General features: G+C 40.4%; 1 protein-coding gene across 2 annotated transcripts in view; it reads right to left on the bottom strand.

Moving 5' to 3' along the window:
* COL22A1 (collagen type XXII alpha 1 chain) overlaps positions 1–15,646 on the bottom strand; it is a 224,601-nt gene that overhangs the window by 74,445 nt on the left and 134,510 nt on the right. For both annotated transcript variants that reach the window (XM_088179716.1, XM_088179721.1), the window contains exons 20-24: positions 13,903–13,938; positions 12,405–12,434; positions 11,467–11,520; positions 10,524–10,577; positions 3,086–3,139 (exon numbers count right to left, since the gene is read on the bottom strand). In XM_088179716.1, coding sequence (XP_088035842.1) covers positions 3,086–3,139; positions 10,524–10,577; positions 11,467–11,520; positions 12,405–12,434; positions 13,903–13,938 — 228 coding nt within the window. The remainder of the gene's footprint in view (positions 1–3,085; positions 3,140–10,523; positions 10,578–11,466; positions 11,521–12,404; positions 12,435–13,902; positions 13,939–15,646) is intronic.

Genomic DNA, 15,646 nt, shown 5'->3' on the forward strand with positions numbered 1-15,646 from the left:
CAGGGAGCCTCAGGAGTGGCTCAGTGGCCCATTTGTAGGTGTCTGTTACACTAGAGCTTCAGGATCCACTGATGATATTAACTGGATCTTCATCAACAGGAGCAGGCATCTGCATCCCCATTCTTAACCCAAAGACTGTTTGCATTTGGAGGCAAACCCCAGCCCTAGTAACTCAGTGATGCAACTCAAGAGTGCCTGAGCCAACTATTTCTGCTGAAAGTTCTTTACAGAAATGTTAATTTTTCAGTCTGCATTTGAACATCCTACTGCAATAAAAGTTGGGCCTATGATTAAGGTGCCTGGACACAAAAATAGTACAAATAAATAATATCAACATAAACACTTTATAAGTTCAGGTGTCTGTGTCCTTGCTGCCAGAAAATTGTTTAAGTCCAGAGGGGAAAAAATATCCAGAGTTTCTATTCAATGGCTTATTGATGTTGTAAGATGCACCATTTGTAAAGATGACTGGAAAATAAATGCTCATTTTTAAAGGTGCTTATCAGACAACATGAAACAAATAAGCAGATGGACAGGTTCACCACCACAGCTGATTTGGAAGGAAAAAGAAATATTTTAAAATATTTTTATATTATAATTTGGTTTGAGTTGGTGTGTACAAAGAGAGACAAAGATAACCTATTGTTACAAAACATCCCCAGTCTAGCAGTGAAGTTGCCTCCTAGGTGCTGCTTTAGGGTCTGACATTTTAATTATCTCTTGAATGGTCCTTGAGACTTGGATTGACTTACTTCAGCTGCAGTTCATCACTGGACCACAGAATCACAGAATTTCCTGAGTTGGAAGGGACCCACAAGAGTAGCCCTTAAGTCAGTTCCCTTGCACAGCTGCCTGGTCTTCTGTGGCTTCTCAGTTGGACTGAGCATGATACCAACAATTTTTTCTTGACAAAGCCCAATAATTACTTCTTTCCTATGTCCTTCAGCAACAATGAGCCTTCTAAAGCTCCTGTATCAATTCTTTCCTCTTGTCCATACAGGTATCAATGTAGGGAATCAGGTCAGAAAACAAAAGTAGACATACATTTAAAATTGAAGAGGAAAGGGAGTCTATTTTCATGTCCTAATCTAGTTTTTGAGCAGCCAGCTGAAATCAGTTGTCCCTCAGCCCCATGGGGACTGCAAAGGAACAGCTGACATAGGTTTCCACACATAACTTGAATGAATATCCATGTAACTACAGTATAAGAAAACCACTTTTCTTCCTGGGCATTTTTGTGGCATAGTCTAATTAAGAGAAAAAAAAAAAAAGAAAAGAAAATGCTGATAAAATGCTTTAAAAATCTAATGCCACAAAAAGTGCTGTTAGGCTGAAAAGTAGTTTTGTCACAAAGTAATGTAAGCATTTTCTTTAAAGAGAAATATGTAAATTTGCAGTAATATGTCCAGAACAGAGTGCCTCTACAGGAATAGGAACAATATTTTACCTTTCATGCAGTTAGCTTGGAGGAAGAGTCAATTTAAGTATCTCTTGATGGGGCAAGCATTTTGTGCAGTTTTAATTAACATAAAATTTGCTAGCAGTATTTAACGTGTGCAAAAAAAGAAAAATTGCTTAATCCTATGTCAGCAATTTTTGCAGATACATTTATAAAATTGCTAACACATACATTATATATATATATATATATATATAATTTGCAGGGAACGTGAGCTAAGTAAGTGTGACATTGTTTGAATGGATACTGTCAGGTATCTTAAAAATAATACATGGATAAAAATCTTCCTCCAAAATGAAGGAAAAAAAAACCACAACAACCAACCAACCTAAGAAAAATAACAAAAGCAGGGTGTTGAACTCAATAATCCAAGAATTCAAGAAACGTTCTTGTATGCTCTCAGGCATAGGAAGGGATTCTTGGGGTGTCCTATGCAAGGCCAGGAGTTGGACTTGATGATCTTTATGGGTTCCTTCAAACTCAGAATATTTTATGATTCTAAACTCCTTTAAATCCATTTTATTTTTAAATCCGCTGTCTTCATTCTTGCAGGCTGCTGCTGAAATACATGCAAATTAGATAGTGTACCAAAGGAAAAAAGTCTTAAAATATGTAAACCAGTATCAAGTGGTGTTTTGCAGGGTGAGGTTCCCTGCTGCACACAAGGGATTTCATCTGCATGGGGCCTCAAGCCCTTGGATTACCTCTCTGACATTCTCCACAGACGTGTGAGCAACTCTTTACAAAACTCCTGTCACACAAACCACTTCTGGATCATTTCTCCTGGTTACAAGGGCATAAATTGCTAGAGCAAATACATGAGCAATCAGTATCTGCTGTCTAGCAGTGTGCTGCTTGTTCAATGCATCACCAACAGCTGTAGCAATAGAAGCTCGTCATTCTTCCCCAAACTTCAGCAACATATTGAAACATAATCCTAAAGCCAAAATCCAGATTGTTAATTTACTATTGAAAGGGGAACAAATGAAATCTCAATTTTATTCTGAGTGGTCAGCTCAATGTGAGGTTGCACCTTTCTTGCTTAGGACATTTCCATGGATATTTTTCTTATTGCAAGGGTGACCCTTCAAAGTGATTCAGGTCTGCAGAATTTTCAGTTAGCAGTAAACTAAGTCAGAGGTGTCAGTGTTGTTATAACACAGGGCCAAATGGGCTGATCCATGGTGGAGCTAAATCCTCTCTGACAATTCTTAACATAAACCACAATGTTATCATGCAATTTGGAGCTTTAATTTGCCAAGAGCTTTAAAAAGAATGAATTAAGGGGTCATTAACTTCAGATACCCTCCTTCCTCACAAAACACAATTCAGTGATTTCTCTCTGGAATGATGCTGCTCTAAGCACAAGCAATGGGGAAATCCCATACAACACACATGTCCCGGTTCAAAGATGTTGAAAAACTCTGAAAGGTAAAATTAATTGCTGTCAGACAGACATCTCTCAATCTCAACAAGATAAATTATTTGGGTCTTAAAAGGAGAAACATGAACTTAAAATACAGTATAAAGAAGACCATACACACTGCACTATGGGTTCCATGATCCCTGTTGCCACTAAATCTGGTTTTACATGTATTATAGGAGAATGAAGAAATCATCACTTACCTGAGGGCCAATCAGACCATTGATTCCTGGGAATCCTGGTTCCCCTTTTTTACCCTGCATGTTTAACAGAGAAGCACATGTTAGAGAGCAGACCAAAGACTGCTATTGATTATCCAATGTCTTTCACCTCCAAACTGGTAAATCAACGTAATGTGGGTACATGAAACACAAAAACTAGAAATGAAGATGCCACCATTTGGAAATGAAACCCCAGTTGTCTCTGACAGTCCTGTATCTCCCAAACTGTGACAACAGTCATAGATTTGAGAGTTCTCAACTCACTTGTGTTCTCATACATCACATAATGTTCTCACACATATCGTGGCATCTCCTACACTCTGCAGTCCCACCTGTCTTCCCCCTACAGAGAAGTAAGGAAACCATGGTGCCAAGATACAGCCAAGGGAGGTGCCAAGTGTAAACATGGGCTGAGAGGTAAAGCATGTCCCTCTGGTCCCTTGCACTGCTTCGTGCATTAAGAAATAAAATAATTAGGAAATCTAGTGCATGGTTGAATAGAAAAAATCCACAGTCCTCTAGGCTGGGAAACAGGAATCCATGAGGCATTTCTAAGTAAAGGTGGCATACTGACTCCTCTGCAAGTAAAAAATATCCCTTCAAAGGAACCAAAGAATTCCACTGGTGCAAGGCAAGGGCAAGCCTAGAGCTGGAGTACAACCCTGAGACAAGGTCACCTGTACGGATGCTGGAGCTCTGTGTCCCCATGGGTTTGATCTCAAATAATTGAAAAGGAAAAAATCCTACATTAGAAAAATGAGGAAGAAAGGATTGAGTAAGCACTGGAGTTAAGGCAGAGGTTGGATTTGTTTCTTAACCCAACAGGCGACTTGCTGTGTTACTTTAGGCAAGTCACATATTTTATAAAAATGATCTCTTCTTCCCTCATATGTAACAGACACTGAATCATTAATATTTCTGAGGCTGTTACTAATATAGTAGGAGGGTACAAGAGGAGTCATGTAAATATCTGAGAGACAGACTTTTTCCTCCCTCATTTCTACTTCGCATTCAGACTGCTTTTCTTTTTAGAAGGAAAATACAACTAATGAAGTTTAATGTCCCTGATAATGTGAGGGATCATATATAAAATTTTCCTTTTATTTTTTCTTCATTGAAAGATGTGCAGAAACATCATCTACGAACAACAGCTTTCTGCTGATTTAAACGAATGAAAAATCTAAACCTTCAAAACCAAAACAAGTTTTCATAATATTTTCCTCAACTGTGACTGAAATTTATTAGCTGGTATGTCAGAATCAGTTATTTTAATTATTTTCCTCATAAAAAAAATCCCCAACAGCCCTCCACTACAAAACAATGAAAATCAGCAGTCATATACAGAAGAATTTAGAAGAATATTAAAGGAGTGATTATAGGGTCCTCAGGTATCAGAAGGAATTTGTAATCATTTCCAGGACTCAATATTAATAAAAATTTGAATTATATACTCCAGAACACCCACTATTTATAAATGTTCCTTCTACTTTTCCAAAGTTCATAATTTCTGTTCTTGTCAAAGCCAACAAGAGCTCATTTTTAATTTGAAGGACTCATGTCACCACATGATTGAACATATGTTTTCTTGTTAAAGATGATCACTTTGCCCACTGCCAAGGTGACCATGCAAAGGACACTGTTAAAATACTCATTTAAATAAGTAAGTAAGCTTATGTATAAAGCATACAGGATGTGGTGTGTGGGGCCAGACACGGGAGATGAGCCACCTCCAGCTTCCTGTCCATGTGGGAGCTACAAGCCAAGGTGGCAACTTCCAGAGTTACAACACTGAGGCCAGAACAGAGAATCACAGAACCACAGAATCATGGAATCACAGAAGAGGTCATGTTGGAAGGCACCACAGCAGGTCATCTGGTCCAACCTCCCTGTTCAGGCAGGACCATCCCAGAGCACAGGCACAAGACTGGGTCCAGACAATATCTCCAGTGAGGGAGACTCCAGTGCTCAGCACTTCACTTAAAAAGTTCTTCTTCATAGTCAGGTGGAAATTCCTGTGCATCGGTTTCTGCCTGTTGCCTCTTGTCCCATTGCTGGGCACACCAAGCAGAGCCTGGTCCAGGCTCTGAGTCCTCTCTGCAGACACTGAGACCTTGACAACATCCCCTCTCAGTCTTCACTTCTCCAGGCTGAACAGGCCCAGCTCCCTCAGTTTTCCTCATAACAGTGATGTTGGAGTGTTTTTTTCTGAGGCTTGGTCCCAGGAACAGAGGTGGATTTAGCACCAGGCACATAGGAAGCATCCTTAATTGTGTCCATGAAAATAAACAGTGTTACTGATTCCTTTATGTCCCACCAACCAACTGCTCTGTCTCCAGACCAATGCCCAGGAACACGGATCTGTGGCAGCAATGAGAGATTCCTTCCTTGGGTATAATGCTGAGAAACTTCAGTGCTTTTCAAAACATTAAGAAATCCCTTAAAGCAGCACATAATTATACAAATAGACTGAGAGAGGTTTCCCATTGTGAAGGGGACTTGTGGGCCCCTTGGAGGTTAGCTGAAATCCAACTCCAACAGATTTTCTCCAAAGCATTATAGTCTGTCTGTAAAGGACAGAAATAATTGCTGGGAGAAATTATACCTGAAAGCAAAATTCAGTGAAATGTTACACTACCTAATAAAATGACAGAGAAATCCAAGAATTATGCTCTGTTACCTACAATAAGAATCAGGTAAGTCTGTAAGATTTTGTATCCGTTGACAATATGACATATATCCTATTTGCCATTATCAGCAATTTGAACAAAAGCACAGTTAAAAACGTGTGTTTTATTGGAAATTCATGTATTTACCTCACTGACAATTACAGTTTCACTCCAAATTTAGTCTATGGTATCAATCCTTTTTCCTTTCTTTTGTTAACTTGCTTACAGTTTGATTTCTGCATGGCTGAACTTTGCCAGCACAGGCAAAGTCATCTGAACATTTCAAACATCCACAAATAAATGTGAACACAACCATCCATCAGAAAGATATCTACTATACAGAAGACAGGAAACCAAGGAAAAATGTTGTTTCCACTCTTCTGGAGGTGAAATTCTGAAAGGTACCATAGCCCAAGACTCTTTCCCATCTGGCTGTACAATAGCCAGAATACCCATATATTTTCTTAGCGTGTTTTTCTCTGAGGTGTGGCCCGGGAACAGAGGTGGATTTGGTACAACGTACACAGAAAACATCTTTAGTTGTGAATGAATATGGCTGTTAGTATAGATGCCAATTGTTTCCCCTGTAGCCTAGATGGGATACTAGGATTACCCATTTAATCTGGTCTTTTTACCTCTGCATTACTAGAGAAAGCAGAAGAAATCCAGCAGTGTTAATCAATGTTTGAGCTCCCTGAAGGCACCAGCCTTTTGTAGTCTCCATATGCATTAGATAAAACCAGTAAATTTTGAAGTGAGAGCATCTCCATAGCTTGAGGATGAAAATATCACCAGGGTTGGCCAGATCATGGGTGATTATTGGGGCAATTGTGGCAAAGTAAAGGGTTACAAGGACTTCGGGACTTTGAGATCAGATAGACCACACCTTGAGACTGGCTCCTTCCAAAAAGCCTACTTAATACACTAGGCAAACTTACTCTCCTCTCTGTCCTGGATTATTTAAACATTTCATCCTGGAGTTACCAGTCAGCTCTCTCCTTCTCTTGGATCCTGGGAGCCTAAGGTGGTTCAAATCCAGGGCAGTTCATACACAGAGAACTAAGAGTTGAAATAGTGTTGACTTCCAAATTCAAGTTGTGACTGGCCAGGACAGGAAAATCATATGCAACAATCCAGTCAGGTGAGAGATGGGTCAAGAATGGAAAGTCAAATATCTGTATTTCTTCCACCATCAAACACAGGAGGAGCTCAGCAGCCCTGCAGAGATCTGCTAACTTTATCTCTTCCAGGACAGCTGTGAGGGACAAACCTTTCCTGCACTGACATGTGATCTGAACACTGCTCCTCTGGGTGGAGGGTGTACCCTGAACTCAGGAGTCTTAACTATTATTATCTGCCTGAATTATGTACATTGAGTCTTAAACATGGAGAAGTATATTCACAAAATGCTACTATATTAGAAATATATTTTCCATTAATTTTCTTTTCATAAGATTATTCTTACTACCCCATAAAACTCTTGTATTGATTGTACCTTGAACTTGGACAGATTTTATCAATGTAATTTTAAAGCTTCAGTCCAGATAGCTCCTACCTCATGACTGCTGCAGGATAAAGGTTTTCTCTTGGTCTCCTTCTGAAATTTCAATCACTTGAATGAACTTGTAACATTTAAAAAAGAGGCAAATTCTTGAAATCAAAATTATTGAGTACCCTCCGGAAGAACCCTATGTTTAGTCTGTACTGGCCCTAGATCTGCACTTTCCAGGAGCATGTCATATATCTGCACCTTTGTGTCTCTCAAGAAAAAAATTGGTTTTATTTCCAACAAATATTTCAATAAATCAAGTATTGAAGACTTAACAGAAGAACCAAAGTACTTCAATTCTTTTCAATTTGACAGAAGAAAAAGAAGGACAGGTAGAGGGAAGAAAACCACAAAACAACCCTAAAAAGTGAAAGCAGACTCTAAGAGTTCTCTTTCAGGCAGTTTTAATAAAATCAGGACAGTATTGTCTGTCACTCAAAGGTCTTACAGGTCACATGAGAATAGCAAAACATTTTTCTTCAGAGTGTACTCCTGATGTGAGGGTGTCATTGTCAAAATGCAGACATCAGGTGCCAGGCACTTCTGACTAATAAAATGAACACAATCCAGTTGCTTGGTTCAGGTTGGAACTGTAACCTCCTGCCCCCAGATGGGATCTGTGTAGATCCACCAAGCCCATTACTTTGATTCATCTCATTAATTCAGTCATTGAATAATGGCCTTTAATTAAAAAAATGTATCTATTAATCTAAGATGCTTGATGACTAATAAAGACCCTTAGGAGAAGTCTAACTAGCTAGACACAACAGAGTCTAGGGAAAAATTCAAAGACAGAACAGATCAAATGGCATCTATAATCAAATGATCATTAACAGGAGCATTTTCTGTCCTGTTGCAAATCCTGACAGATCACTGTCCTTTACCCAGCTAATATGCTCCGTTAATCTTACTCAAGAAACAACGTTTCACAGCAGGCTTTAAAACCAGAACAATTCCTAAGTTACCAACTTAAAAGCAAAGCACTGCAGAGCTATTTGCTAAAGTGATACTTTCTAACGTCTGGGAAATTACAAGAAAGCAAGTAAATGCCCTTTTCCACTGGGGCACTGACTAAAGGCTGCATGCACTATCGCCCCAAGGAGAAGATTCCTAAAATTCATGCTTACAGCTAAATTTAATAGCATGCAATCCAATGGACAGTCTGCAGAAAACCTCTTAGCAGATACATATTTTTTCCCTGTACTGTTTGCTCGTCACCCTCCTCACAGGTTCTCACAGAGGCTGATAACAGTGCTGCTGTTGACTCAAAGCACTGCAGGCATACCCCATGACCTCCTTTAAGGAGTGAGCTATCATCAAGTCTCTGTGCTTTAAAAAGTGACCCATTAAACAGCAGTACTGAGACCCAAGTGACTGCCTCCAAAAACGCTAAGCAGGTATCTCAGTTCCACTCTTATTTGTTGACACCCTTGAGGGCAAAGAGGCCCTGAAGAGAGACCTTGACAAATGGACTGTGCAATGACCAATTGTATGGTGATTGGTGTAAATCCATAGTGAATTGGTGTGAATTGTGTGAATCCTGCACGTGGGATGGGGCAACTCTGGATGTACAGACAGACTGGGGAATGAGAGGCTGGAAAGCAGCTGTGGGACGGGACCTGGGGATCCTGGTCAGTGGAAAGTTGAACATGAGCCAGCAGTGCCCTGGCAGCCAGAAGGGTCAACCCTGTCTTGGGGGCACCAGGCACAGCATCACCAACCTGGCAAGGGAGGGGAGGGAGGGGATTGTCCTGCTCTGCTCTGGGGTGGCCCCACCTCGAGTCCTGGGGACAGGTTTGGGTGCCAGAATATAAGAAATGTATAAAGGTATTAGAGAGTGTCCAGAGGAGGGCAGCAATACTGGGACCGGTCCAGCCGGGAAGTCTGTGGCATAAATATAGAGAGACAGGAATGATGGAGTGGCCTCAAAACATAAAGGCTTTTAATGTAACAAAAAATCCACACTGCTTGCAGGCACACATCCAAGACCTGGGGAAGTGACTAACAATACATAGAGGTCTCTGACAGCAAAGGTCCAATCACTAGATGAACAAGAACTAGGAACATATCTGGACATGCCCTTACATGTCCTTATATGTCCCATGGTTTTATGTTATACTCTTGTATCTGCAAGTGAAGCCACACCCCCATCTCCACCCACCAGATCCAGTTCTGCAAAAAAGAATGGCCTTAGGAGGAGTGGCTGAGGACATTTTGTCTGTTCAGCCTGGAGGAGATGGAGGGCAGACCTTATTGCAGTTACAGCTTCCTTGTGAGGGGAAGAGGAGGGCCAGGCACTGATCTCTTCTCTCTGGTGACCTGTGACAGGACTTGAGGAAATGGCATGAAGCTGAGTTGGAGGAGGTTTAGGTTCCTGGATAGCAGGAAAAGGTTTTTCACACAGAGTGTGGCTGAGCACTGGAACAGGGCAGCGATTACAGCACCAAGCCTGCCAGAGTTCAAGAAGCATTTGAACAATAATCTCAGGAACAATCTTGGGGTGCTCTGTGCAGGGCTGCGACTTGGACTTGATGATCCTGATGGTGCCTTCCAACTCAGGATATTCTGATTCCGTGTTCTCTAGTGAAACATTCTTCCTATGAACAGTCTCAAGCAAGGAAAAGCAGGTTCAGAATATGAGTGTAATAACATCAGGCCCACTAGGAAATATGTCTTTTAGCAGTGCTTAAATATGTGAAGACATAATTCCATGTCAGAAAAAAAATCCAGTATTTTTTCATACATAGGAAAACTGTGCTCCTGGCAGAGAATGGTACACCAGCTACCATTTTTGGGGACCCTCTTTTTGAGTACTGACCAAACAGAACAGAAAATAATAAGTATTTCAAGCACCTTTACACTCATTTGACTTCCAGGACAACAAAATTTCTCTGAAATTTCAAACTGACCACATTAGTAGTGATTATGCACACTCGAAGTCAGATCAAGCAACCCCTTAGCAGTAAGAAGCAGAGATAAATACAGGAGAGCACATGGAAGGAAAGAAACTGCACTGCATTCAACCTGTTGACTCCAAGAGGTACTGAAAGTTCCTGGACCATAAATAAGGAATATAGGAATCCTAGGCCTCAGGATTCTTATATAAGTAGACAAACATGTGTAAGGTGGGTGAAAGTAGCAAACCTTATTGAACAAAGCTGTGCTGAGCCTCCTGAGACTCGGATTAAATAAAAAAGCAACTCACCCTTTGACCTGGCAAACCAGGGACTCCAGGCTTGCCTTCCAGACCAGGCTCTCCCTTTAAGTGAAAATATTTAGAAAGTTAACAGAATAAGAGAAACTAGTGAACTATATACAACTTCCTAGCTGTTTTGTGTGCTACCATTATTGCATGGCTACCTAGACAAATTGTACCTGATAATTATGTTGTCCTGTGAGCAGAAGAGAATGAGTAAACAAGATAAAGTGACAATGCCCTGATTAAATACAGAGCACACAACTATATTTAAATTACATAATTCAAAACAGATTTACCTAAGTAACACATCTTCACAATGCCATCAATTCTACAAAAACCAATCAACAGTGAAACACAATAAGCAATTCAAAAGAGAGGAAATACAGAATGTTTGAAAATGAGGCAGCAGTGACAGTCTGAACTGAGACATCCTGCAGAGCTGGGTCATAAAATAGAACTAGAATAAGCTACTATTTAAGTCAGAAGTAAGAATATTAGCATGTACAAACCATAGTAAAAATTGTGTTGAGCTATAAACACATATACTCAATTCTTATTTTTTATCCAGAAAACATTTCAGGCAAGCCCTTTGACTGCAACTATTCCCTGTCCTTCATGACATGACAGCTCAGAAGTTATCAGTCAGTGCCTCTCTGAGATGTGCTGAATGCCCATACAGCTCTTCAGGACATTAGAAACAGAAAAAACAGTCAGGTTCTGCATGACAACAGCCTTAAGGCACAGTCTGCCCATGTCCTGGTTGTCACATTTGTAGAGTTCAGATGGGTCATCCACAACACAACAGCTCTTCTCAGCAGTGAAGAACACTGGAGGCTGTGGGTACTATTTAAATATTTTAGAGCCTGAATAATGTAGAAGATTTTCATATGCCTCACTCCAGCCTGAGTTTCAGCTTCTGAAATTGCAAGTAGTGAGAGAAACAACTTACTGGAGGTCCAGGAAGTCCAGGTTGGCCTTGTGGTCCTCGTGGCCCAGGCTTTCCCTACAGGAATGTTTGGGTTTTTTTTAAAAAAAGTGTTAAAATATTTTTAAGAAAATGTGCTTGGGCACATTAGACATGCTGTCTGTCTTTACAGGACCTATACCACCACTTTCCCCACAACTCCTGAAGAACCAATGCAGGGACCAGCTGGTTTTCTCCTTAATTTCTGGCTACTCAAATTATCAGCACTCAATAGACTGCAGACAGACTGGTCCACCCACACTCAACAGGCACTTATGCATATCTGGTTCTCTGTTTTTCAAAGGCAGCAACTCTGCTGAAGACACTGAGATATTCTGGATATTCTACTAAAACATTCTGAGTTTGGTAGTGAAGAACAGTTTTTGCATAAGCAGCTTCCATCAGCATTTCCCCCAAGCCTATAGAGCTCTGAAGGGCTTTAAAGTATCATTTACATGATGCATACAATTGTATTGAGTAACAGCTAAATGCAAATTATGGATCTCCAACAAAAAATAAAAATTTAAAGATACATATTAATTTTATACCTAGGACTAACAGACTGACACAACAGATATGTCATCCCCATCTGAGTGCCCAGGTTCAGAGACAAACTAGGCAAAAAACTCAAATACAGTCTAATGTTAACATATACCTGTCCTTAAATAATTGCATAGCTGACTCTACAATTCATACTTCTCATTGATGCAAGATTCACTACATCTGAAAATGACATTGCCCTTTTTCCTTTCTTGGTTATTTTCTCCACTGTGAATAGGAAAATTTATTTCTCAATGTCCTAATAATGCTTCCATTCAGCTTCCCTTTAAATTACCATTTTAAAGTAAAATCTAACCTAACAGGCAACAGAATTACATTAAAATATCCTTGCAATGAAAGAAGAGATATTGAGTCTTTCTTACTTCCTCTCCTTTTAGGCCTTCAGTATGCACCTGCAATAGAAATGCAGATTCATAAAGGATGGAAAGAGTAAATACAAGGCAGAAGGTGCCAGAGGTATGATGGGCCCCTACAGGGTATTCTCCTCCCCTTGCTGTTCCTTCGAGTTGCATGGTAACTCCTATAGCTTCTCAAATCCTTCTGCAGGCTGGGAGATGCTTTCTATTTAAACAGATCAGACTGACACAAGATTTTCTCTCACCTGTGAAGTGATTTGGGTGGCTGTATAAACAGTAAGAACTTAATGATCTCATTATATAAACAAGTTAGTAAATTCCCCAGGTCTTGTTTTATTCTAAATCACAAAGATCTATTGAGTGCAGAAGGAATCACATAACAAGCAGTCTGGCTAGAGATATGCCCCATCAGTTAAACTCATTTTCAGGTGTTATACACATCTTTCAAAATGTCTTGGTAATTGCTGTCCCATCATTAATACCACATTTGAGCAGGACAACAGAATGTTCTTACCCAAATAGGCTGGTTTTTTTCATAGTTTTCTTTTTCTAATTCCTTTACTTTCTACCACATTCTGAGTAAGGGAATTGCTTGCTGACTTTCCCATGATTACCAGGGAGCCTCTCATTCTTGTCTTTTGTTGAAGAGTGCCATTTCCTAATTTTAATTTTTTTTTCTCTGAAAGTTAAAGGGATACTTCCTAACTGTTTTGTTATCAGCCCATACTAAACTCAGTTCTAGATCTCTCTTTTGCATACTTAGTGTTAAATCATTCTCCATTCACTCAGAGATGACCTCTTCATACAGACAATACTAGTGCCTGGACATCCTTACATCTCTGCTGGAGATGTCTCTAGCATCAGTGCAGGCACTGCTGAAGGCAGAGGATGCACAATGGAAATCTAGTGCCACAGGAAAGATCAACCCCACTCTTCTGCTTTCTGTTTAATTTTTTCATGAGTGCTTTCCTGATTTCAGCACATCAAGTCCTAGTTTTATATTTCCAGGACTTTTCCAGATATAAGCCAAGGAAAAATCATTCCCTCTCATCAGAAACTGCCTTTTTCTTCTGCCCCAACTCTTATGCTCAGTCCATGTAAAAGACACTCAGTGACTCAATACTGAAATTTCATTTGCTTTTTTAACTTTCATAGGCTCTATGTACCAAAGGCCACGTGGAATCAACTCAACTGTCAGAAACCAAACAATCCTGTCACAGTCTTGTTCTGTCTGATGCACTTGAGGCAGTGCTTTCATTGCCTCAAGTCCTGGTCTTCACATTTCACAGTATCCCAAAATTGTGTCAGAGCATCTCCTCACTGGAACCTGTCACATTCCTTCTTCAAAAGTATTTACCTTTTAAAACTTCTTAAAAAAAAAAAAAACCAAAACCAAAAGTATTTAAGAACATCTCTCTGTGAGATCCTCCCACCCTGCATTTCCACTTTCTCTTCTCATCCAATAATGTTACAAACTTTGGGAAAGCTGAAAAACAGTTCTTACTGAAGTGCCAGGCAGTCCTGGAAGACCTGGTTCACCCTGCAGGGAAACACAAAAGAAATGAAAAAATATCCGTAGAACACAACATGGCACAATAAACAACAGTGTAAAATAAAAGCAACATCCTGAGCATGTTTTCTAACTGTTGTTGTACATTCTTATTTTCAATATCATCTCATAATTAATATATCTGGATGCACAATCTCAATTTTGTTTTCTCTGTTCTGCAGATAAATACATGCAGAAACTGGTTTTGGTCTGTGTTACTGTGATTTTTACATACATTATAATGACATTCAGTGACTAAAATTAATGATGCATTGGATTCACAATGACATTAGATTTGCGCTTCAGAAAAATTTGTATTTTCTCTGTGCACTTACCACACAAACAAACTGTGTGATGCTTAGATCTCTGCAACAGATCCCCAAGGGGACAGATAATTAGGAGGTCAAAATGCTATTGTTTGTTAGTATGCAAAATAACTGCAAAAAAAAAGTGACAAATGGTACCATTTTCCCCAAGTCATTTTATAGAGCAAATCAAGCCATAGTGGTTGCAGGACACTGGGATGCTACACCCTCTTTCCATGATTTATTTCCATCTACGCTATCAATTTGTTCTAGTTCATTTTTCTCCAGCAATGTCCGCCATTTATTATGCTTTAAGACTGTGCATACGGAAGGTTAATCCTTTACTTTAGGCACAGACTGGTGTTAAATTTATCACAAAGCTTCCTTCCACATTTTATTTATTCCATTACTCATGTAGGTCTCTGAATGACCCAGCATTTTTCATATTTTTTTCTCTTAAGTTCAATTACTCTTTGTTTTTTATTCAGAGCGTCATAGAATGCTTTGGGTTGGAAGGGGTCTTAAAGATAGAGTCACTGAAACATTAAGGTTGAAAAGACTTCCAAGGCCATTGAGTCTAACCTTTGACTGAACACCACCATGGCAACAAGACCAGAGCACTGAGTGTCACATTCAGTTGTTCACTGAACACTTCCAGAGATGGTAACTCCACCACCTCCCTGGACAGAACCTTCCAATGCCTGATAAACCTTTCAGTTAACAAATTCTTCCTGCTGTCCAACATGAATGTTCCCTGGCATAACTTGAGGCCATTTTCACTTGTCCAGTCACTGGTTGCCTGGGAATAGAGACCAATCCCAACCTGGCTATAACCAGTTATTGGGGAGGTACAAAGAGCAATAAGCCCCCCGAGCCTCCTTTTCCCCAGCATAAATCCAGCTGCCACAGCAACTCTTTATAGGACTTACCCTTTAGATCCTTCATCAACTGTGCTGCCTTTCTCTGGCAACACTCTGGCACCTCAATCTCTTTCTTTTGATGAGGAGCCCAGAACTGAATGCAAGACTTCTACCCAGTGCCCAGCACAGAGGGACAATCACCGCCCTGGTCCCACTGGCCACACTAGTGCTGACACAGAATGTCAGGAGGCCACTGGCCTCCTTGCCCACCTGGGCACACGCTAGGTCACATTTGGCCATTGTCACCCAAGGCACTCTCAGGGCCTTTCCCTCTGGGAAACTTTTCAGCCACTCTGTCCCCAACCTGGAACATGCAGGGGATTTTGGGACATGAGGGCAGGGCCCCAGGCCTGGCTCTTCAGGCACTCAGCGTTGCACCATCTATCCAGCCTGTTCACATCCACCAGCTGAGCCTTCCTACCCTCCGGCACATCGACACTCTCACCCAACTTGACGTTGTCACAAATTGACTTC

Source organism: Sturnus vulgaris, chromosome 1, assembly GCF_052056855.1.
Source record: "Sturnus vulgaris isolate bStuVul1 chromosome 1, bStuVul1.hap1, whole genome shotgun sequence".
In the NCBI taxonomy this organism is placed as follows: Eukaryota; Metazoa; Chordata; class Aves; order Passeriformes; family Sturnidae; genus Sturnus; species Sturnus vulgaris.